General features: G+C 39.0%; 3 protein-coding genes and 1 pseudogene across 4 annotated transcripts; 2 read left to right on the top strand and 2 right to left on the bottom strand.

Annotated features, from left to right (window-relative positions):
* Positions 1–4,269: 4,269 nt before the first annotated feature.
* Positions 4,270–5,780, bottom strand: LOC120358031 (annotated as a pseudogene).
* A 6,506-nt stretch (positions 5,781–12,286) lies between these two features.
* On the top strand, positions 12,287–13,056 carry LOC120358598. The gene is made up of 2 exons (XM_039453225.1): positions 12,287–12,395; positions 12,463–13,056. The coding sequence occupies exons 1-2, from the start codon at positions 12,334–12,336 to the stop codon at positions 13,007–13,009; spliced, it is 609 nt and encodes a 202-aa protein (XP_039309159.1). The 5' UTR covers positions 12,287–12,333; the 3' UTR covers positions 13,010–13,056.
* A 4,594-nt stretch (positions 13,057–17,650) lies between these two features.
* LOC105202609 (putative nuclease HARBI1) lies at positions 17,651–19,849 on the top strand. The gene is given in 5 exon segments (XM_039453081.1): positions 17,651–18,222; positions 18,390–18,593; positions 18,596–18,646; positions 18,711–18,926; positions 19,165–19,849. Coding segments are annotated over 5 exon segments (960 nt in total). The 5' UTR covers positions 17,651–18,140; the 3' UTR covers positions 19,572–19,849.
* An 84-nt stretch (positions 19,850–19,933) lies between these two features.
* Positions 19,934–22,753, bottom strand: LOC105198295. Of its 2 annotated transcripts, XM_039453062.1 has the most exons (6): positions 22,406–22,753; positions 21,860–21,972; positions 21,287–21,740; positions 21,095–21,199; positions 20,790–20,916; positions 19,934–20,445 (listed from the first exon to the last, which is right to left on the bottom strand). In XM_039453062.1, exons 2-6 carry the CDS (start codon positions 21,948–21,950, stop codon positions 20,164–20,166), a joined length of 1,059 nt encoding a protein of 352 aa, XP_039308996.1. In that variant the 5' UTR covers positions 21,951–21,972; positions 22,406–22,753; the 3' UTR covers positions 19,934–20,163. The 2 variants fall into 2 exon arrangements, with proteins under 2 accessions (XP_039308996.1, XP_039309003.1); XM_039453069.1 differs by lacking the exon at positions 22,406–22,753 and having other exon boundaries at positions 21,872–21,972.
* Positions 22,754–24,282: the final 1,529 nt, after the last annotated feature.

Here is a 24,282-nt window from a genome sequence, read left to right as displayed (position 1 = left end):
AAATACGGTATGCGCATACGTCTCGCCAGCTGGTTCAATTGCACGTCGGTGGTCACGCCCGCAGGCATTTTTATCGTCTTTTCGACGTTTTTTTTTTCCTCTTAGTTGATACGCCCTGTCCGCGTTTATACGGCCCGAGATAAATTCCTCGTCCGTATTTATAAGGTGCCAAGTATAGACCGCGACCTTGTTCCATCGCGCGATTGTGACGTTGCAGTTCTTCAAGTTGACGTCGCGCATCTTTGCGGGCGCTTACCGCTTTCGCTACATTTGCAGCTCCACCGATCAAAGATCCTAGAACGCCCAACATTGGCAGAATCGGTAACATGCCGCCTCGTTTTGCCGACGGAAGTACTCGTTTTTTTTTTCGTCGTCGTCGTTTTCCTCTTTCTCGTCTTTGCATTCATACCCATGCCGATCTTGGTCTTGGCCTTCATCGCTGCCCAGATGGCTGCAGCGGCGGCTCTCTCGCCCAAAGTCGAGTCTCTCGCGGTAATGCGTTTCCGTGCTGACGCTGCGAGTATATCGTCAGCAGCGTGTCTATCGACGAGTTCGTTACTCTTAGAATACGCAATATCGTGTTCGCGGCACGCTGCGTCCAATGGATTTACGCCCGTGTCGCCTCTGGCTAATCGTTTCTTCAGCCGAGTGCCCGGACCGCAAAACTGGTAACCGGGGATATGTAACTCGAAAGGAAGCGCGTTTATCGCTCGATTCAGCAAACTTCCGGTTTTGTTCGACGCTGACATTCGCTGCAATCTTTTATCCTCGGTGCAGGGCCGTCGATGTGCGTACGCTGCCAAGGTTGATTATAATGCTCGTCGCAGCGACGATAAGTTTGAACTACCGGGTCCACCTGTATATGTTTCGGAAGCCGTTCCCAAACGTGGTCGATGTAATTACCGTACACGCGTAACAGTACGACTTTAGGTATATATTGCAACTGCTCAGCGCTTAGGTCCAGAATATCGCTGGGATGTGACAGCGCGAGAAACATTTTTGATACTGAGCTACTCAAGATTTCACACATCTATAAATAGGCCCTCGACGCGTCACGCGAGTTTAGTGTGAAACATGAAATTCGTGCGGCAGTCGCTGACGATACGCGTCACAAACTGCGACGAGAAATTGCGAATGATTGGGGACAACGCGCAGTTGCGGAAACACGGTGAAATGCTGCCGAGTACCATCCGCGCAATAATTGCGGGACCATCTTCGTGCGGCAAAACTAATGTTCTGATAAGCCTGCTCGAGAGTCCGCATGGTGTACGTTTCGAGAATGTTTATATTTATTCCAAGTCGCTGCAGCAGCCTAAATATCAATATCTCGAAAATCTGTTGAAATCGATCGATGAAATCGGCTACTTTACGTTCTCCAATAATAGCGACGTTATTCCACCGAGCAAGGCGCTTCCGAATTCAATCTTCGTCTTCGACGACGTTGCGTGCGATAAGCAGGATGCGGTGAGAGAATACTTTTCAATGGGCCGCCACTCGAATGTCGACTGCTTTTATCTTTGTCAAACGTACGCGAGGATGCCTAAACATCTGATACGCGATAACGCCAATCTCCTAATTCTGTTTAAACAGGATGGTACCAACCTCAAACACGTTTACAACGATCACGTAAACACCGACATGTCGTACGACGAATTTTGTGCTTTGTGCCGTGCTTGTTGGCAACAAAAGTATGGATTTCTAGTGATAGACAAGGACAGCGCGCTTAGTAACAGATACAGAACGATACAGAAAAGGATTTAACGAGTTCGCGGTACCGCAAAACGATTAGTCATTATCGATACGTCAACGTTGAACGTTAACATGGCGGAAAATAACAAAGATATACGCAAGCGTGAGCAACTTGCGAGGGAGATTGAAAAAACGAGCGATGCGATCCGCAAGAAACATCGCGCTTTAAAAACCGGCAGGATCGAGGAGGAAATTGCAATGGAGAGACGTTTCAAGTCCATCGTCGCACCTCTGAAACAGATTGTCGAGGAATCTCAGCCGATTAAAAGAAAAGAAGAAATCAAGGAAGAAAGAATAATTAAGAAAAGACCGAGCGACGACGATGACGATGATGGTGCATCTTACGAATTGTCGAAAGCAACATCGAGCAAAAAGCAACGTTTTGAACAAGCGTACGACGCAATGGATTCACCAGCGATAACGTCAACACCGCGTACGATGATTGGTCCTGCAACATTAACTAACAAGGCTCTCGAGAACGTTTTCGAAACCACAGACGATTCGTTTGGAACGTTTGTTCAACATCAGATGCAAACGTTGGAAGGCCGAAAAACGTTGTCTGAGCATTTTGGTCCACTCGGTCAAAAGTACATTGGAGATTTCTTCAGCGGTGGTGGAAAAGAGAAAATTATAGACACCGTGTATGGTGTTCGTCTCGACAAGAATGGAATGATGCTTGGTAATAAAAAGTTTGACGTGGACATCAATGATAACATAATTATCGATGGCGTGCGATACGCTGGCACACCCGGTCTTTACGAGTTGATTTTTAAGAGACTCCCCGATGATTTTCTCTATAAGGAGGACGATTTGCAAAAGTACAAGAGCATATTGTTGACTACAAACGTACATAGACGTAATTACACCGCGGAGAGTCGACTACGAGGCAACAAAGGATACAAGTATAGAATCGAAAACATCGAGTTTATCAAACATATAAAGATGTTATGCTAATGTAGAGAATAAATAATTAATTATTATATAAAATAAATAATTAGATAATAAATAATTTTTTATTATAGAATATTTTTTAGAGTAACTGCATTAATGAAATCATTTTATTGACATTTAACAGAGAAACAGAAAACGATCAACTAGGTGAACTTGAGGTATATCCGTTGGACCTTTGCAGTTTCAAAAGCGTAAGAAAATGTGCTAAATTGTTGCTGAAAGAATCTGCTATTAATATACTGATAAATAATGCCGGTATAATGTTTGCTCCGTAAGAACTAACAAACGATGGATTTGAAATCCAGTTACAATCAAATTATCTCGGCCATTTTCTCTTAACATTACTACTTTTACCAAAAATGCAATCATCCGGTCCTGGTTGCAGAATAGTAAACGTGTCTTCAATTGCTCATATATGTAAGTAAAAACAGAAAAATTAGATGTAAGAAAAATATAAAGAAGAAAATTATTACTAAATTAAATTATTAAGATTAAATATTTTATATATTAGATATATATTTATATATTTTATTGTCGTAAGAATATATTCTCTAAATCGGAATCGGTGTATTAGCCACTGAAAGACAGCGAATGGTCTGATATCAATGTTATATACATAATTGTGTTAATCAGTAATATATAAATTGTTTTTCAGTGATAATACACTAATTCCGATTAGTAAAAGTATTCCTTTCTTAAAGAAAATTACTAAAAGACAGTGAATAGTCACCATTAATGCTCACAATTATAAGTATAGTACTGCAAATCAGTAAAATTTTAGATTTAGAGAATATTGTGTTTTCTGTTAATATCGATCTGTTGATATCGATCACATTTATTATAAGCATAGAATAAAACAAAGTATTTATTTGCAAAAAAATAATTAAAATTAATTAACATTTTAAAAATTCTGTATAAGACTGTTGAAAAATTATCTAATTTACATGTTATATATTATTGTTGTTTGTTAATAATTATATACATATAAAATAATATGTATTAGATTAATAATAATATATTATATGTCAATATATGTGAGTAAATAACAAATAATCATTAAACAATGTTTATTGCAGATGGCAAGATACATTTCAACGATATAAATCTGGAACAATCGTGGTCCTATTTTCGTCCTTGGAAAGCATACTTTCAAAGCAAACTTGCGAACATATTATTTACGAAGGAGCTTGCACGTCGACTAAAAGGTAAAAAAATGGAATGTTGTGGAGGAATTAAACTAATAAAATTCGTGATTAATTATAAAAGTAGTTTTTAGAAATTGACAATATTTTTATAAGATTATATTATTTACTAATAATGATCACTGATGAGAAAATATCATAGTAGATATTTATCTAATATATTTTCTTATTTTATTTACAATAACAGATAAAAAGATATCAACCTATTACATAAGAATCATTTGTGGTTATCATTTATTAAGAAAAATATTTGATTGTATCAATAAGACGTATGTGATAAAATACATTTTCGTGAGACAAAACAGAATTTCTATAAAATATTAACACTAATTATTGTCATAATTGGTGTTAATATTTTATAGAAATTCTGTTTTCTCTCACGAAAATGTATTTTATCACATACGTCTTATTGATACAATCAAATATTTTTCTTAATAAATGATAACCACAAATGATTCTTATGTAATAGGTTGATATCTTTTTATCTGTTATTGTAAATAAAATAAGAAAATATATTAGATAAATATCTACTATGATATTTTCTCATCAGTGATCATTATTAGTAAATAATATAATCTTATAAAAATATTGTCAATTTCTAAAAACTACTTTTATAATTAATCACGAATTTTATTAGTTTAATTCCTCCACAACATTCCATTTTTTTACCTTTTAGTCGACGTGCAAGCTCCTTCGTAAATAATATGTTCGCAAGTTTGCTTTGAAAGTATGCTTTCCAAGGACGAAAATAGGACCACGATTGTTCCAGATTTATATCGTTGAAATGTATCTTGCCATCTGCAATAAACATTGTTTAATGATTATTTGTTATTTACTCACATATATTGACATATAATATATTATTATTAATCTAATACATATTATTTTATATGTATATAATTATTAACAAACAACAATAATATATAACATGTAAATTAGATAATTTCTCAACAGTCTTATACAGAATTTTTAAAATGTTAATTAATTTTAATTATTTTTTTGCAAATAAATACTTTGTTTTATTCTATGCTTATAATAAATGTGATCGATATCAACAGATCGATATTAACAGAAAACACAATATTATCTAAATCTAAAATTTTACTGATTTGCAGTACTATACTTATAATTGTGAGCATTAATGGTGACTATTCACTGTCTTTTAGTAATTTTCTTTAAGAAAGGAATACTTTTACTAATCGGAATTAGTGTATTATCACTGAAAAACAATTTATATATTACTGATTAACACAATTATGTATATAACATTGATATCAGACCATTCGCTGTCTTTCAGTGGCTAATACACCGATTCCGATTTAGAGAATATATTCTTACGACAATAAAATATATAAATATATATCTAATATATAAAATATTTAATCTTAATAATTTAATTTAGTAATAATTTTCTTCTTTATAATTTTCTTACATCTAATTTTTCTGTTTTTACTTACATATATGAGCAATTGAAGACACGTTTACTATTCTGCAACCAGGACCGGATGATTGCATTTTTGGTAAAAGTAGTAATGTTAAGAGAAAATGGCCGAGATAATTTGATTGTAACTGGATTTCAAATCCATCGTTTGTTAGTTCTTACGGAGCAAACATTATACCGGCATTATTTATCAGTATATTAATAGCAGATTCTTTCAGCAACAATTTAGCACATTTTCTTACGCTTTTGAAACTGCAAAGGTCCAACGGATATACCTCAAGTTCACCTAGTTGATCGTTTTCTGTTTCTCTGTTAAATGTCAATAAAATGATTTCATTAATGCAGTTACTCTAAAAAACATTCTATAATAAAAAATTATTTATTATCTAATTATTTATTTTATATAATAATTAATTATTTATTCTCTACATTAGCATAACATCTTTATATGTTTGATAAACTCGATGTTTTCGATTCTATACTTGTATCCTTTGTTGCCTCGTAGTCGACTCTCCGCGGTGTAATTACGTCTATGTACGTTTGTAGTCAACAATATGCTCTTGTACTTTTGCAAATCGTCCTCCTTATAGAGAAAATCATCGGGGAGTCTCTTAAAAATCAACTCGTAAAGACTGGGTGTGCCAGCGTATCGCACGCCATCGATAATTATGTTATCATTGATGTCCACGTCAAACTTTTTATTACCAAGCATCATTCCATTCTTGTCGAGACGAACACCATACACGGTGTCTATAATTTTCTCTTTTCCACCACCGCTGAAGAAATCTCCAATGTACTTTTGACCGAGTGGACCAAAATGCTCAGACAACGTTTTTCGGCCTTCCAACGTTTGCATCTGATGTTGAACAAACGTTCCAAACGAATCGTCTGTGGTTTCGAAAACGTTCTCGAGAGCCTTGTTAGTTAATGTTGCAGGACCAATCATCGTACGCGGTGTTGACGTTATCGCTGGTGAATCCATTGCGTCGTACGCTTGTTCAAAACGTTGCTTTTTGCTCGATGTTGCTTTCGACAATTCGTAAGATGCACCATCATCGTCATCGTCGTCGCTCGGTCTTTTCTTAATTATTCTTTCTTCCTTGATTTCTTATTTTCTTTTAATCGGCTGAGATTCCTCGACAATCTGTTTCAGAGGTGCGACGATGGACTTGAAACGTCTCTCCATTGCAATTTCCTCCTCGATCCTGCCGGTTTTTAAAGCGCGATGTTTCTTGCGGATCGCATCGCTCGTTTTTTCAATCTCCCTCGCAAGTTGCTCACGCTTGCGTATATCTTTGTTATTTTCCGCCATGTTAACGTTCAACGTTGACGTATCGATAATGACTAATCGTTTTGCGGTACCGCGAACTCGTTAAATCCTTTTCTGTATCGTTCTGTATCTGTTACTAAGCGCGCTGTCCTTGTCTATCACTAGAAATCCATACTTTTGTTGCCAACAAGCACGGCACAAAGCACAAAATTCGTCGTACGACATGTCGGTGTTTACGTGATCGTTGTAAACGTGTTTGAGGTTGGTACCATCCTGTTTAAACAGAATTAGGAGATTGGCGTTATCGCGTATCAGATGTTTAGGCATCCTCGCGTACGTTTGACAAAGATAAAAGCAGTCGACATTCGAGTGGCGGCCCATTGAAAAGTATTCTCTCACCGCATCCTGCTTATCGCACGCAACGTCGTCGAAGACGAAGATTGAATTCGGAAGCGCCTTGCTCGGTGGAATAACGTCGCTATTATTGGAGAACGTAAAGTAGCCGATTTCATCGATCGATTTCAACAGATTTTCGAGATATTGATATTTAGGCTGCTGCAGCGACTTGGAATAAATATAAACATTCTCGAAACGTACACCATGCGGACTCTCGAGCAGGCTTATCAGAACATTAGTTTTGCCGCACGAAGATGGTCCCGCAATTATTGCGCGGATGGTACTCGGCAGCATTTCACCGTGTTTCCGCAACTGCGCGTTGTCCCCAATCATTCGCAATTTCTCGTCGCAGTTTGTGACGCGTATCGTCAGCGACTGCCGCACGAATTTCATGTTTCACACTAAACTCGCGTGACGCGTCGAGGGCCTATTTATAGATGTGTGAAATCTTGAGTAGCTCAGTATCAAAAATGTTTCTCGCGCTGTCACATCCCAGCGATATTCTGGACCTAAGCGCTGAGCAGTTGCAATATATACCTAAAGTCGTACTGTTACGCGTGTACGGTAATTACATCGACCACGTTTGGGAACGGCTTCCGAAACATATACAGGTGGACCCGGTAGTTCAAACTTATCGTCGCTGCGACGAGCATTATAATCAACCTTGGCAGCGTACGCACATCGACGGCCCTGCACCGAGGATAAAAGATTGCAGCGAATGTCAGCGTCGAACAAAACCGGAAGTTTGCTGAATCGAGCGATAAACGCGCTTCCTTTCGAGTTACATATCCCCGGTTACCAGTTTTGCGGTCCGGGCACTCGGCTGAAGAAACGATTAGCCAGAGGCGACACGGGCGTAAATCCATTGGACGCAGCGTGCCGCGAACACGATATTGCGTATTCTAAGAGTAACGAACTCGTCGATAGACACGCTGCTGACAATATACTCGCAGCGTCAGCACGGAAACGCATTACCGCGAGAGACTCGACTTTGGGCGAGAGAGCCGCCGCTGCAGCCATCTGGGCAGCGATGAAGGCCAAGACCAAGATCGGCATGGGTATGAATGCAAAGACGAGAAAGAGGAAAACGACGACGACGAAAAAAAAAAACGAGTACTTCCGTCGGCAAAACGAGGCGGCATGTTACCGATTCTGCCAATGTTGGGCGTTCTAGGATCTTTGATCGGTGGAGCTGCAAATGTAGCGAAAGCGGTAAGCGCCCGCAAAGATGCGCGACGTCAACTTGAAGAACTGCAACGTCACAATCGCGCGATGGAACAAGGTCGCGGTCTATACTTGGCACCTTATAAATACGGACGAGGAATTTATCTCGGGCCGTATAAACGCGGACAGGGCGTATCAACTAATAGAAAAAAAAAACGTCGAAAAGACGATAAAAATGCCTGCGGGCGTGACCACCGACGTGCAATTGAACCAGCTGGCGAGACGTATGCGCATACCGTATTTTAGAGGTGTGTACATGCGTAATGCTTTACCGACGAGTGGCGTACGTCGAAACGAGAGCGGTATCGTTAATTTGGACGATACCACGGGCCCTGGCACGCACTGGGTGGCTTACGCAAAGAGGGGCAACCGCGTTGTGTATTTCGACAGCTTTGGCAATCTTCGACCGCCTCGAGAGTTGGTGCGATATTTCGGAAGCAATGTTACGATAGAGTACAATCAAACGTCCTATCAGACGTACAATCAAAATTTCTGCGGACAAATGTGCCTGAGATTTTTACAAACTGTTGACTTTTAAAAAGATCGATGAGGTGTCGAAGAGTCTCAGTATTCGTTGAACGCTTTTTCCATCATGTCGTTTACGCTAACGCTAAGCGGAAAGAGCAGCGTTCTCGCTGCAAATTACTCTCCGGCGATAGATTTGACCGATGCCGAATACGAACTCGGTTTAACGCTTTTTGAAACTTATAACACGATACCGAACGTGAACGCCTCAAACAATAAATTTTATTTCGGCAAAGACGATGTGGAGATTACGATACCCGAGGGATCATACGAGTTGCCGGTCATTAACGAATTTTTGAAACGTGCAATCTCGCAGAAACGTCCACGACGCAACGCGCCAGATGCCGGTGACACGCTAGTTGTCCGCGGCGATATCGGCGTGATCAATGATGACAACGAGGAAGCGATAGTGATTCGAGCTAATCATAACACGATGAAATGTGAAATTAAATGCGCTTACAAAGTAAACTTTAACAAAGCCAACAGCATTGGATCGCTGCTGGGATTCTCGAAGCGTATACTGCAACCACGTAGATGACACGAATCGGACATGTCAATTAATATTATGAACGTAAATATTATCCGCGTCGAATGTAGTATCACCGCAGGTGCATACAATAACGGTGCGCGTGTGCATACGATTCATGAATTTTTTCCGAGCGTGCCTTCAGGATATAAGTGAAAGGCCTGCAACAGTCATTTACTTGCCAGTGATCATACGAAGCGTTACGGATCTTACCATACGCATTGTCGATCAAAACGGATGATTGCTGGATTTTCGAGGGGAGGAAATTACCGTCAAGATGCACGTTCGAAAACGATAACGCGACACATGAGATGCTTGTGTTGAGTGGAGCTGAGCGAGCAAAGAGAGATAACGCATTCTTTACAAGACCGGTGACATCATCATCATCATCGATTGATAATCCGACTCGATCAACTGAGAAGCGAAAGAGGCTCAGTGTATCAAACGTTAAATTTTTACAATCACTGGGATTCGCGGTACGACAATCTTGATTAAAAAAAGAAAAAATGACTGATATTCTAAATATCGGAGACAAGCCAATCTTTGACGATCGAATTGTCAAGATTGAGACCCATGCTTATTCGCCGTATGCAAACACAACGTACGGGCACAGCGACGAGATAAGAATACCCATACAGCAACAGGATTTGTATACATTGCCGTACGAGAGCTTTCTATATGTCGAAGGTAGGCTGACAAAAAAGAAGAAACCTGAGGAGGTCAACGGTGACGTGGTTTTGGGAAATAATTGTGTTGCGTTTATGTTTGACGAGATAAGATATGAACTCGACGGTGTCGAGATTGATCGTAATAGAAACGTGGGTATAACTAGCTCACTCAAAAACTATGTAACGCTGTCATCCGACAAAAGCGTGATTTTGCGAAATGCCGGCTGGGAAGAACAGTTGACTACCGCTGATGGCTACTTCAACTTTTGCATTCCGCTTTACGTGCTGTTGGGATTCTGCGAGGATTACCGTCGAGTAGTGATCAACGCTCGTCACGAATTGATCTTGATACGAGCGCGCAACGATAACAATTGCCTAAAGGGCAATTCAGCGGTAGAGCCTGTGATAGAATTGTTTAAGATTCAGTGGCGAATGCCGCACGTAATACTGAATGAAATAAATAAACTTTCGATGCTGCGCACATTGGAGAGCGGACGTTACCTCAGCATGGCTTTTTGCTCGTGGGATCTTTACGAGTATCCGCTTTTGCAACGTACGACCAAGCACTCGTGGGCTATCAAGACCGCTACTCAACTCGAGAAGCCGCGATATGTCATCTTTGCTCTGCAAACCGGTCGAAAAAACGTCATGTCCGTGACACGAGCCGATTCGACCATTGCAATTTAATCAACGTGAAACTGTACTTGAACTCTGATAGTTATCCTTATAAAGATATGAATTTAGATATTAGTAAAAATAGATGGGCTATTCTGTACGACATGTATGCACGTTTCTGCAAAACTTATCTCGGATCCGAGTATCTCGAGCCGAGTCTCACAGTGACAAATTTTATATGTCACGGTCCTTTCATAATAATAGATAGTCGGCAAGTTGAATCAATCAAGAGCGCAACCGTTGACGTGCGATTGGAATTTGAGTCAAAGTATAACGTACCAGAAAATACTAGTGCCTATTGCTTGATAATACACGATCGCGTGATTCAGTACAACCCGTTGACAAACATTGTGCGCAAAATCACTTAATTCCATATATATATTATATATATATTATACGATACATATATATATTATACGATACATCGACGTAGACCACAGTCTTCGTTTCGACCGCGACATGTCCGTGCCGACGTTCGTGGATCTGCAAGGTTTCCCCCTTGGACGATTGAGAGGTTTCGTCGTAAAAGAATTTGCTGCTCTTAGAGGGGGAAACGTTCTCGCGCATTATATCTTTGACAGCCCCCAGCCATGGGATTTGCTGATGAAATCCGAAAGATCTTGCGCCTCTTGGCTCACTGCCATGCATCATGGGCTAAGATGGGGCACCGACGGGGTGGTTCCGTACCGGAAGGCGAGACAAGTGATTACAACTGCAGTACTGTGTGCTGAAAATCCTGACGACAAGGAGATTGTATACGTCAAAGGACATGAGAAACGAGAATGGTTGGGAGAATTACTTCTGGACAATCGGCGAGAATACGCATACATCGAGAGCCTGGATGTGGATTACGAAGACGTGGATAATCTGAATAATCTAGATGATGCTAATACTTTTCAATGTGGGCAACACCGTACGAATAAACATTGTGCTTTACAAAATGTATTCAAACTTTACAATTGGTGGACACAATTGCAAAAATAAACATATGTAATATACGAGATACATTTTTTTTTCCCCCTCCATTACATCTACGTTTCTCCAACGTTTTTTTCATGTTTCTCACGTTTAGTTTAACGTTTTTCATGTTTAGATTAACGTTTTTTTCATATTTCACGTTTCATGTACGTCATGTTTCATGTATGTCATGTTTCACGTTTCATGTACGTCATGTTTCATGTATGTCATGTTTCACGTTTCATGTACGTCACGTTTCATGTATGTCATGTTTCATGTTTCATGTACGTCATGTTTCATGTACGTCATGTTTCATGTACGTCATGTTTTACGTTTCATGTACATACGCCATGTTTCACGTTTCATGTACGTAACGTTTCATGTATGTCATGTTTCACGTTTCATGTACGTCATGTTTCATGTACGTCATGTTTCTTGTACGTCATATTTCACGTTTCATGTACAACATTGCCAGACCGCGAAAACGTGTCGTGACACGTTCGAGCGATAACGATGATGATGAAATTGTTTGATAGAGGAGAAAAGTATCCCCCACTCCTTTACAATTGCAGAAGCATAAACGTGTCGTGACATGTGAAAGCGATAACGATGATAATAATGAAATTGTTGAAAGAGGGGGAAGCCTCCCCTCTCCTTAAAAGTGCAGAAGCATTAATCTTCAAATAAGCAGCATAATTTCTTGCAACATCAGTATTGCATGAGAGGTTCGAACGAACAAACGATTCGCAATGTACTTTGCCGAGGGAGGTAACACATTGTACAGTGGTGAAGTGAAGAAGGAATGCAATGGGTAAGTTTCGATATTCTAATAGCGTTTATGCAACGTTGTGTGATAAACTTTTGATTTTCTTTTACAGCATTTCGACGGAGCGTCGTACAGCGCGCTTATTGAGCAGACGTTACGCTTTGACAGCTACGAGTTACAAGTATTTGGAGATTGGAATTAACGTCGGTCCACCGAGTTACGTGGAGATCGCCATAGGAGATCATCAAGGACGAGAATTGATACTGTCTGTTGAAACGTGGAAAGGTCTCTACGAGCAACGATGGAATATTTCCAAATTAATTCGGAATGACTACAAGGACAATTTTATAAGCGTCGGACCCTTAACAATCAAAGTTAGTGTGATGAATGACGTTAGGCTCATACGTCTCGAATCTTCTAACGTGTATGTGACAGTGATTGAATCCACGTTACATCGTATGTTCAGTTTGTACGAGTGTATCAACGTAATGTTCGAGCGCTTAGTTAGAATCGTTGATACAGTCGATGTTAAGTACACACAATTCTTAAACATCGCGTCCAATGTAATGAATCAAGAAAAAGCAATACGCGAGAGCAATATCTTCGATATGCGTCAACTCGTCGATTGTGAGCTGTTAGCTTTATTTTTTACTGCATAAACAATGTATTCACAACAGACAATAAATTGTTTATTATTAAATTTAAATTGCAACCTTTTTTTATTTTTCCTCTTCCAAAAAAAAATCCACAGTTATACATTAGTATCAATACCACGATATTTAGTTTTGAAATATTTTAAAAAGAATGTGCGAAGATACGAGAGTACAGTCAGGCTAAAAAGATGCGAGTATACGAGAGTAAAGTCAGGCTAAAAAAACGTGTGTTTTAAATGCTCAGTCGTAGGCTAAAAAGATGCGAGTATACGAGAGTAAAGTTAGGTCTTAGCGACGGAGAATGCTCTAGCTCTTCACTCTCAGTCGAGCTCGCGCGACTGTAACAACACAAAAATGGGTTACGGTCCAAATATTCCCGTGCAAATATCGCTTCCGGAAATAGAATTAGGTTTAGTGGTGCCTGAACCGCGTCAACCTATAAGTTTCCGGGAGTTGGTAATACGTTTTCGCGAGCTGGGTGCCCGTTTGCGTTACTTTAGGCTGGAAGGACCAGCCGTTCGCAGTCGTGCTGCGGTCATAGACAATGATGTAAATTGGTGGCCCGATGGACCAATTTTCCATGGTGGTCGCGGGAATGGCCGCTTGTTGCCCTTCCCCGGTATGGACTTGCAGCCTATACGCCGACCTCATCTCGATCGCTACAACGCGCTTTTAGGCGGTCGCGGGGGTGGTCGATTAAACATCCCCCGTTTAGACCTGCCCATACGCCCGCCTCGTCATCTACATGATGCTGCCGAAGCTGCTCCTCGTGGTCGGGGGGCAGCTTTATTAGATTTTTGCGACGTGAGAGGGCTCAAGGTCAGGCTGGACCTTCACGAGATCGGGCTCCGGACGAGGAGAAGGAGGAGCAGGAGCAGGAAGAGGACAAGGAGGAGGACAAGGAGGAGCAGGAAGAGGAGAAGGATGAGAGGGCTCAAGATCAGTCCGGACCTTCTCAAGATCGGGCTCCGGACGAGGAGGAGGAGGAGGAGGAGGACAAGGAGGAGGACAAGGAGGAGAAGGATGAGAGGGCTCAAGATCAGTCCGGACCTTCTCAAGATCGGGCTCCGGACGAGGAGGAGGAGGAAGAGGAGGACAAGGAGGAGGACAAGGAGGAGAAGGATGAGAGGGCTCAAGATCAGTTCGGACCTTCTCAAGATCGGGCTCCGAACGAGGAGGAGGAGAAGGAGCAGGAGGAGGACAAGGAGGAGAACAAGGAGGAGCAAGAGGAGAAGGACAAGGACAAGGAGAAGGAAAAACAATAGTGATAGTGGTGGTGGTGGTGGTGGTGGTGGTGGTGGTGGTGCCAGCGGCGGCGGTGGATCGCCCCAGCGGACCCCGCGTTAGACAGCGCGCATCCCCTCCACGCACGCGGCGGCGGCGGCGGCGGCGGCGGCCCCGCGGAAATAGCCGCGCACACCCCACAAAATATTCGCCATCGTATCGCTTATCCCCCTCGTGATGACAGACATTTCCGATTTCAAAGTACAGTCATACACACCTCCTAGCGGTGTGATTTATTATGTTTATGTAAACAGAGTGACAAGTACATGGTCCATGTTTACATTAAATAGTCAGTAGTTGCCTCCACGCGACACATTTCAAAGGTGTCGGTCAAGAACATGGTCCTCGAATCGTTATCTCTGTTTATATAAACATTGATTACGCAGAACCATTTCCGATTTCAAAGTACTGTCATACCCACCTCCTCGCGGTGTGATTTATTATGTTTATGTAAACATAGTGACAAGTACATGGTTCATGTTTACATTAAATGGCCAGTTGCCTCCACGCGACACATTTCAAAGGTGTCAAATTTATTTAAACATCGGCCAAGAACATGGTTCTCAAATCGTTATCTCTGTTTATATAAACATTGATTACGCAGAACTACCGGTTAGGTTTACACGTGTGACCCCGTTTTAAGCCCCCCTCCCCCTCCGCCACCCGGTTTGGTCCACCCGCGGGACCTTATCGCCGGTTAGGTCCCCCCGCGCGACCCGAAATATTCCCCCCTTCCCCGCACCCCCCTGAGATCCCCGAGTTTGAACCGGCTTATACATTCTACTAATGATATCTGCCATGTAGAGAACAACGATCTATTTTCATGTTGACGTGTTAAGGTTGCACAGTATTTACTTGTATCAGAGGCAAGCGCGTTATCAAATCCAAGTTCTCGATCACGAAGGAGATGCACTAACAAACAAGAATGATTAGTGGTTTCCATGCTCTTTTTTCACTGAACGTATTAAAAAATAATTGTTCAATGTAAGCACATTCTGCACATGTTAGCTGGAATATACACAAACATGGGTTGGAGGCATTTGGAGCAGATACGTCCGTCAAGTTGTACGAGGAAATTTGTTTCGTGCATTTGAACGGCGTCCATTGAGTCCATTTCGATGTCAGAAAGTTCAATCATGCATGATGCGCAAACGGCAAGGGCGCCACCCGTCGAGTAATAAAATTGTATCATGTAATGTTTCGTACAATTTAAAGCGCGTAGTTCAGCAATTGATACAACGCGAATCTCAGGATGCTCACTTAGATCACTGTCACATCCGCTATCAGCAAGCAACTCTTCGTCAGATGATACTTCTTCAAGAACTTCATCCGCGATACGATTGGAGTAGTATGACTATGCCGGTTCTAACTACGGTGCAACGAGGGGGGGTGAGGTGCGCGGGGAAAATGTAGGTGCGGCGGGACTTACCCTTATCTGTTTACATAAACAGTGATAACCGTTATCTATTTATGTAGATAGTAATAACCGTTATTTGTTTATGTAAGTAGATAGGGAGGGGATAGGGATGGGGGGTAGGGGGACCCTCATTGCTTCCGAGTTAGAATCGACATAATATATATAATTCGCGGGCCTGACGTCACCGCAGGGCAATATCGCGAGCCTGACGTCACCCTTGAAATTCGCGGTGATTATTCGCGGAATTGTCCTTTGTCGCCGCCGCCGCCGCCGCCGCGCGAGACAAAGGATATATATATATATATATAAATATTTTTGAGACTCACCTTCTTCACTTGCCTCCACCCCCATCGATAGCGCAGCGGCCCGCCGTCACCTTTCTGCCGCCGCCGCCGCCACCACCACCCCGCCGCCACCACCACCACCCCACCACCACTCCACCACCACCACCACCGCCACCACCACTGATTATGTCTTTCGTCTTTCGTCTTTGTCCTCCTTTTCGCCACCACCACTAATAGTCCTCTTCCCCCTCCTCCTCGTGGAGGATGAGTTGTACCGTTGAAATTATATGTATTAATATAAAATGTGGTAGAATAGAGAAGATCTCGTAGAGGTTATTAGCGTAAAGTTGGGCTCCTTCCTCTTCTTCTTCAGCTTCCTCTTCTTCCTCGCTTTCCTCTTCTTCCTCGCTTTCCTCATTGTATACAGGAGGAGGAGGAGGAGGAGGGGGATGTCCGTTTAGGACAGCTCGTGCTGTTTCAAGCACTTCGCGTAGAATATCGTTGGGGAAGCGGGAGAAGAGATTGTGCAGGTACTCCTGCATTGATTCTTCTCCAAATTCCATATTTATTATTATTACTTTCTATTACGCACTTAAAATCACTCACTTGCGGCGAAGTACCTCACGGATTGAGAGCACGGCTACGACTGAGGAACAAAGGGCTGTGCGAGAGCGTCCTCCGTCGCAGCGCGTATTTACAATTGCGGCGTACCTTTCATCTTAATCTTTGACCGTCATTCAATACTTTTTGAGAGTAGACGCAACTGTATGCTGATTAATGCAATATATATCGTCACCGTTGCCTTTTTACCGACACCGCCGCCTGATGTAATATGGATTGCAAATTGTGACGCTTGTTGCGATTAACGTTTCTGGAATTTTTTAAGAAGGAAAAGGGGAAGTTTCTCTTCCTTTCAATAATTTCTTTGTTATCACACGAACGTGTTACAACACGTTTTTTCGCGCTCTAACAACGTGAAAGAAACGTATAAGAATGTAAATGAAATGAACAAAACATAAAATAACGTTGATGTAATGGAGGGAAAGGAATAAAACGTATCTCGTATATTACATATGTTTATTCATGTAATTGTGTCCACCAATTGAAAAGTTTGAATACATTTTGCATTGCACAATGTTTATTCGTACGGTGTTGTCCACATTGAAAAGTATTAGCATCATCTAGATTATTTAAATTATCCACGTCTTCGTAATCCACATCCAGGCTCTCGATGTATGCGTATTCTCGTCGACTGTCCAGAAGTAATTCTCCCAGCCATTCTCGTTTCTCGTGCCCTTTGACGTACACAATCTCCTTGTTGTCATAATTTTCAGCACCCAGTACTGCAGTCGTAATCACTTGTCTCGCTTTCCGGTACGGAACCACCCCGTCGGTGCCCCATCTTAGTCCATGATGACAGGCAGTGAGCCAGGAAGCACAGGATTTTTCGGATTTCATCAACCAATCCCATGGCTGGGGACTGTCAAAAATATAATGCGCGAGAACGTTTCCCCCTCTTAACGCCGCAAATTCTTTTACGATGAAACCACTTAATCGTCCAAGGGGATAACCTTGCAGATCCACGAACGTCGGCACGGACATGTCGCGGTCGAAACGAAGACTGTGGTTCATGTCGATGTATCGTATAATATATATGCGCAGAATTAGGTGATTTTGCGCACAATGTTTGTCAACGGGTTATATTAGGTTTGTTTTCTGTTCCTGCACGATGATTGCGTTAGAACTGAACTGAACTGAACTAGTGCAAGTCAGAACTGATAAGTGTAAGCGTGCAGTCAAGGAATAGAAAACGTTTTAGTGCAAGACAGTGTGGACAGTGGAAGTAAAAATGGCGTCTAATCTTCTTAACATGGAAATTATAGATTTATCTGATGAAGATGAAAATGTTAGTATAATTCCACCATTAGGATCGTATTTACTTGAAGAGAATAATAGTACGTAATATTTTTGTCTGTAGGCTTATTATTTATATCGATACATATAACCTAATCTATGTCACTAACCTAACTTTTTAGAACATAAAGAAATACAACTATTACATCCGTTTGGATTTCTAATACGATTAGAACACATAAAAGTGCAAAATTACATAGAAAAGATTGTGTATAATTATAATAATACAGATTTCATAATGCACTTTAGACTGTCAAGAGCAATAGCATATGATTTAATACGTCAATTCGAAGTATCAGATATATTTACATGTATACAAGGTAAGTAAATATATATTTTTAACTGTATAGTAAGAAAAAGAGTAAGAAATAATGATTGGAAAAAGTTAATTGGAAAGAAGACAAGTGTGATTTTTATAAAAAATTACTGTTATGAATTAAATTACTGTTACATTTCATACATAGCTTATTTTATATTATTTTTTCAGATCGTGGAGAACATTTAAAGGTTTCAGCAGAAAAACATATTTTATGTTTTTTATGGTTTGTTGGACACGAAAGTGGATCCTACCGGGATATAGCTGACCGATTTGGAATTGCCATTAGTATCCTGTATCACATAATTACAAGAGTCACAAAGTTTATCATGTCTTTAGCACCTAATATAATAAGGTATCCCACATCAGAGGAAAAAAAGAAACTGCAAGTTACTTTTTTCAAGAAAAAGGATTTCCTAATATCATTGGTACTGTATCTACATTTCTTTTCATGTTTTGTTAAAAATATTTTACTTCTATCTACTCATTTAGGTGCCATAGACGGGTCTCATGTTAGAATCGACAAACCATCGGAAGATGCGGATTCTTACATTAACCGCAAGCAATATTTTTCATTGCATATTCAAGGGACGGTTAATCACAATTTAAAATTTTTTGACGTTTTTATTGGATACCCAGGTTCTGTTCACGATGCCCGAGTATTCAAGAATTCATCAATATATAATGACTTACGTGAACTATGTGAAGGTTTGTTGAATCTAGAAAATAAATGAGAATTGACTATAAAAAAATTAGTGACTCGCGTTTAATTGCATTAGAAATTTTCATTTCTATAACACAAAATCTCATAATATGACATTCACCCATTTTATTAAAACAATTTTCAAACTTGCGTTCAATTGCATTTTTAATTTCTTTTGTTTATTATTTACAAATGTTTCCTTCCTCCTTTCTTTCTTCCTAAATGGTATTATTATTATTCCAGATAGATATGTCTTATTGGGAGATAGTGCATATCCCTGTTTAATAAACGTAATTGTTCCATATAAAGATAATGGACATTTAACCAAAAAACAAAAAATGTTCAATCAAAAATTAAGTTCGTGCAGAGTTGTCATTGAAAACGCATTTGGCGTTTTAAAGCAAAGGTTCCGTCAACTATACCATTTTAAATTAAGAGACATTCCACGTATGGTACGTGTTATACACGCTTGTTGTGTTTTACATAACATAGCTAACGTGACGGACTTAAAATTATTTGAAGCACCTACAAATGATGAAGAGCCAGATGTACAAGCACAAAATCAATTTTTCTGTGATGAAATAGTAAGAGAATATGAAACAGGTATAGAAAAAAGAAATAATATATGTAATGAAATAATAAGTATTTAAGTGTACTTTTTAAATAAAAATATAGTTTATTACATATGTATAGTGTTACATTAGTTTCTATTTACCTTACAAGCATTTGATATAACATTGTAGGTAGAATATTAGATATGTGTAACCTAAAATACATTTATTCTGTAAATATATTTATTGTATAATATGTATAATAAGTTACAATATTATCACAATATTATCACAATATTTAAGCTCAAATTGAGAGTGATACTATATCTAGGGTGCTTTCCAGCTACGACACAAGTCGACACTGTGTAACACAGTGTCCATTAGTGTGAGTGAGATAACTAAAATCTTCTCTTACACACTAAGGAACACTGTGTTACAGTGTCGACATGTGTCGTAGCTGGAAAGCATCCTAGATATAGTATCTCTCAATTCAAGCTTTCTTAAATAACTGTATAGTTATTTTATTATCTGAGTCCCTTCAAGTAATCCGCGAGCAATTTGTAAACAAAAAAAGAAAATGTGATCAAATTTAAAAAAAAAAATGGACTAAAATTGATTACTTACAAAAAAAAAACAAAAAGTGAAAGGGTCTCGTTAGTATTTCTGAATACGTGTGTAATACTGTGACATTTTAGTGATTGTCTTTCGATATTTGTATTAATTCTTTTAAAATATTATTGCGCTGCTCGCGTAATACATTTGCTTTAATTGTTTGCTCATATGTTTTTTCTAAGAATTCTTCATACACCTTTCTTATTTTCTGTTGTTCTTCCAATATTTGTTGTTGTACTGTACTCCGATTTTCACTTTCTTTACACATGTCATTTGATAATTTTTCCACATTTTCTTTCAACGTATGTAACACACGTGCTGTTGTCCCTCTTTTTGTGTAATTCTTACTTGTCTTGGGTGTCTGTATATTAAAATTATCATTACTTATTAAAAAATAAACCTAAAGTTTTTAAAAATCACTCGTCAAAGTCTATATGTGAATATGCAAAGATTAAATAATCAAAGATACCTTTATCGGTCAAATAAATAGATCTTAGTTAAAAATTAAAACCTAATTAAAAACATTAATATTATTAAGCATTAACATCCGCGTCAACCGGTAAAGATATGCTTCGATTTGTGTTGTTCATATATCAGTCTAAAATTATTGTAAATATACATTTCTATATTTCAATAAAATTAGAAGAAATAATCTCTATACTCTGTAAACAGACTTTACTAACTCAAATCTGTATAATTTTCTACCTCTTTGCTATCTGTGCTATTATCAATCATAATTTCATCATATGATTCCTCGTTAAACCCTGGTTTCGTGCTTACTATGTCTTCATTTATAACATTTTCCTTATCTGCACTGATCTGTAATGTAGATCTGTAATAATTTAAATAGAGTTACAATAGCTCTGATGTATAAAAAAAATTATTTAGACTGCATATTCATCATTAATATAATAAAACATTACTTTTAAGGTGGGTTACTACTATCAATTATATATGCAAACATTTCTAATAAAACTTTTTATTTATATAACATGTAAAATGAAACTTACGAAGATACGGTTGCTTTCTGAGAATTTGGATAAATGACACCTTTATTTCCAGACAATAGTAATGGTTCAATATTGTGCTTTCCACCTAATATTTCAGTTAATTCCCTGTAATTAAATTATATAATTAAACAAGCATGCATGTATACATGTATTTTATATTAATTCTTTATAAATGTAAAAATAAGTACATACATCTCATAAGGACAGGATAACCTGTTTCTTCCAGTTTTATTATTATGATTTTTTATATTTTTGTATGAGCGTTCTAAGGATTTATATTTATTCTCAACTTGTAGTGTAGACACATTGTATCCTTGAAGTGTCATCTTTTCCGATATCTTTTGCCACATAATTTTTTTAGTTTTAATTTTCCTTTGTGCAACTAGTTCTTTATAATCTTTGTACAAATGTAAAAATAACTTTGTACTGGCATCAGACCAATGAAATGAATTTTCTGAAATTATTTCTTCAAACTGGTAGGGTTCTTCATTACTGACTATTGCATTGTTATTTTCTTCATTCATTGTTTCTTCGTGGCTTACATTGTTATGTAATTGAATTAATATGTTGCGATTATTAATTTTGCAGCATATACTTTCGGTGTCAAAGTCAATATCTTTATGAAGTAATTTAAATTTCAATCCTCCTGCAATATAAATCATTTATATACATATATTAATAAATATTTATCAAAATAGTATAATATAATATTAATATAGTACAGTATAATATAGTATTAATCTTAGAGATTCATAATTGTCATACCTTCTGACATACATTTTATATATCTATTTTGATCAACGACATTTCCTGCTGTATCTCTTCTCATATATGCTTTTTCCATTTGATCATCCATTTTTATTTTCTGTTGTTAATTCCTACATACCCAGAAATCACAATTAAAAAACCAAAAGCACAAAAAAACAAAAAAGAAATAAAACATTAAGAAAAAGAGATAATATAATAATGATAAACTGTTAATAAATATTATTGCTTTTAATTTATTGCAAAAAATATAATCTCAACTAGGGTAAAATATTGGGCATTAATATTCATTTTGATAGATAAAGACAATCTTTGATTATTTAATTGCATTTTCACATATATGATTTGATGAATAATTTTTAAAGAGCAGGTGAATTTAATATTATAATAAATATATATACAATATTTTATTATTAATTACGCGTATGACATTTTCTAACCTTAAAAATTTGAAGTTTTATAATTCTGAATAATTCATAAATTTTATGAATTTTATGTTATTTTTAATGTTAAAGCTAATGCTAATTAATGTTTGTATATACTTACTTTAAAATATTTTTTGTGAATGAATAAATTTATTTTAGGACTGTTTAGTAACACGTTTAGTGACACATCCGAATGCATCCAAACACGAACTGGGTTTTTTTGTATGAATTCGGTGCTTACACTGCTTGCACTGACTCCAGACCTAGGTCAATCAGTTCACTGAACTCGTGCACTGAGTTTATTTGCACTGGAATAGAAAACAGTGTTGTTGACGTCATTTCGGGAACAGAAAACGCTTTAGTGTACACTTCTTGAACTAGTGCAACTAGTGCAGGAACAGAAAACAAACCTAAATCACGCGATCGTGTATTATGAGTGCATACGCGCCGGTGTTCTCCGGCACGTTATCTTTAGTTTCGAATTCTATTCGCACGTCAACGGTTGCGCTCTTAATCGATTCGACTTGCCGACTGCAATCAATTATGCAGAACGGACCTCTGTTTAGAAAGTTGGCTTGAGATACTCGTATCCGAGTAGCTCTGATGGTGAGATTCGGCTCGAGATACTCGTATCCGAGGTAGTTTTTGCAGAAACGCGCGTACATCTCGTATAGAATAGCCCATTTGTTTTTGGTAAAATCAAGATCCATTTCGATGTAGGGATAAGATTCAGAATTCAGATAAAGTTTCACGTTGGTCAAATTGCAATGGTCGAATCGGCTCGTGTCCTCAGACATGTTATTTTTTCGGCCGGTTTGCATAGCGAAAATGACGTATCGCGGCTTCTCGAGCTGAGTAGCGGTCTTGATTGCCCACGAATGCTTGGTAGTGCATTGCAATAGTGGATACTCGTAAATATCCCACGAGCGAAAAGCCATGCTAAGATATCGTCCGCTCTCCAAAGTGCGCAGTATCGAAAATTTATTTATATCACTCAAGAGCACATGCGGTATTCGCCATTGAATTTTAAACAACTCGAGAACGGGCTCCAACGCCGAATTACCCTTCAGACAATTGTTATCGTTGCGCGCTCGTATCAAGATCAACTCGTGACGAGCATTGATCACTATGCGTTTATAATCTTCGCAGAATCCCAACAGCACGTAGAGCGGGACACAGAAATTGAAATACCCGTCAGCGGTAGTCATCTGCGTTTCCCAGCCGGCATTTCGCAGAATCACGCTTTTGTCGGATGACAGCGTTACATAGTTTTTCTAGTTACATAGTTGGGCTGGTTATGCCCACGTTTCTATTACGATCAATTTCAACGCCGTTCAACTCGTATCTCATCTCGTCGAACATAAACGCAACACAATTATTTCCCAATACCACGTCACCGCTGGCCCCTTCAGGTCTATTCTGTTTTGTAATTCTCCCCTCGACGTATAGGAAACTCTCGTACGGCAATGTATACAAATCTTGTTGTTGTATGAGTATTCTTATCTCATCGCTGTGCCCGTACGTAGTGTTTGCATTTGGCGAATAAGCGTGGGTTTCAATCTTGACGATTCGATCGTCAAAGATCGGCTCGTCTCTGACGTTTAGAATATCAGTCATTTTTAAGATTTTCGTACCGCGAATCCCAGTGATTGTAAAAATTTAACGTTTGATGCGCTGAGCTTTTTCTTCTCAGTTGACCGAGTCGGATTATCAATCGATGATGTCACCGTCCTTGTAAAGAATGCGGTATCTCTCCGTGCGCGCTCGGCTCCACTCAACACAAGCATCTCATGTGTCACGCTCGCTTTCGAACGTGCAACCTAACTGTAATCTCTTCTCCGCGAAAGTCCAACAATCGTCCGTTTTGATCGACAACTCGTATGGTGAGAGTCGTAATGCTCCGTACGATTACTGGAAGGTAAATGATCTGATTTGGCTTTTCACTGAGCTTATATCCTGAAGGCACACTCGGCGAAAATTCATGAATCGTATGCACAC

Source organism: Solenopsis invicta, chromosome 1, assembly GCF_016802725.1.
Source record: "Solenopsis invicta isolate M01_SB chromosome 1, UNIL_Sinv_3.0, whole genome shotgun sequence".
Taxonomy (NCBI): domain Eukaryota; kingdom Metazoa; phylum Arthropoda; class Insecta; order Hymenoptera; family Formicidae; genus Solenopsis; species Solenopsis invicta.
The sequence above is the reverse complement of the archived record's forward strand: the minus strand, read 5'-3'. Positions and strand labels throughout refer to the sequence as shown.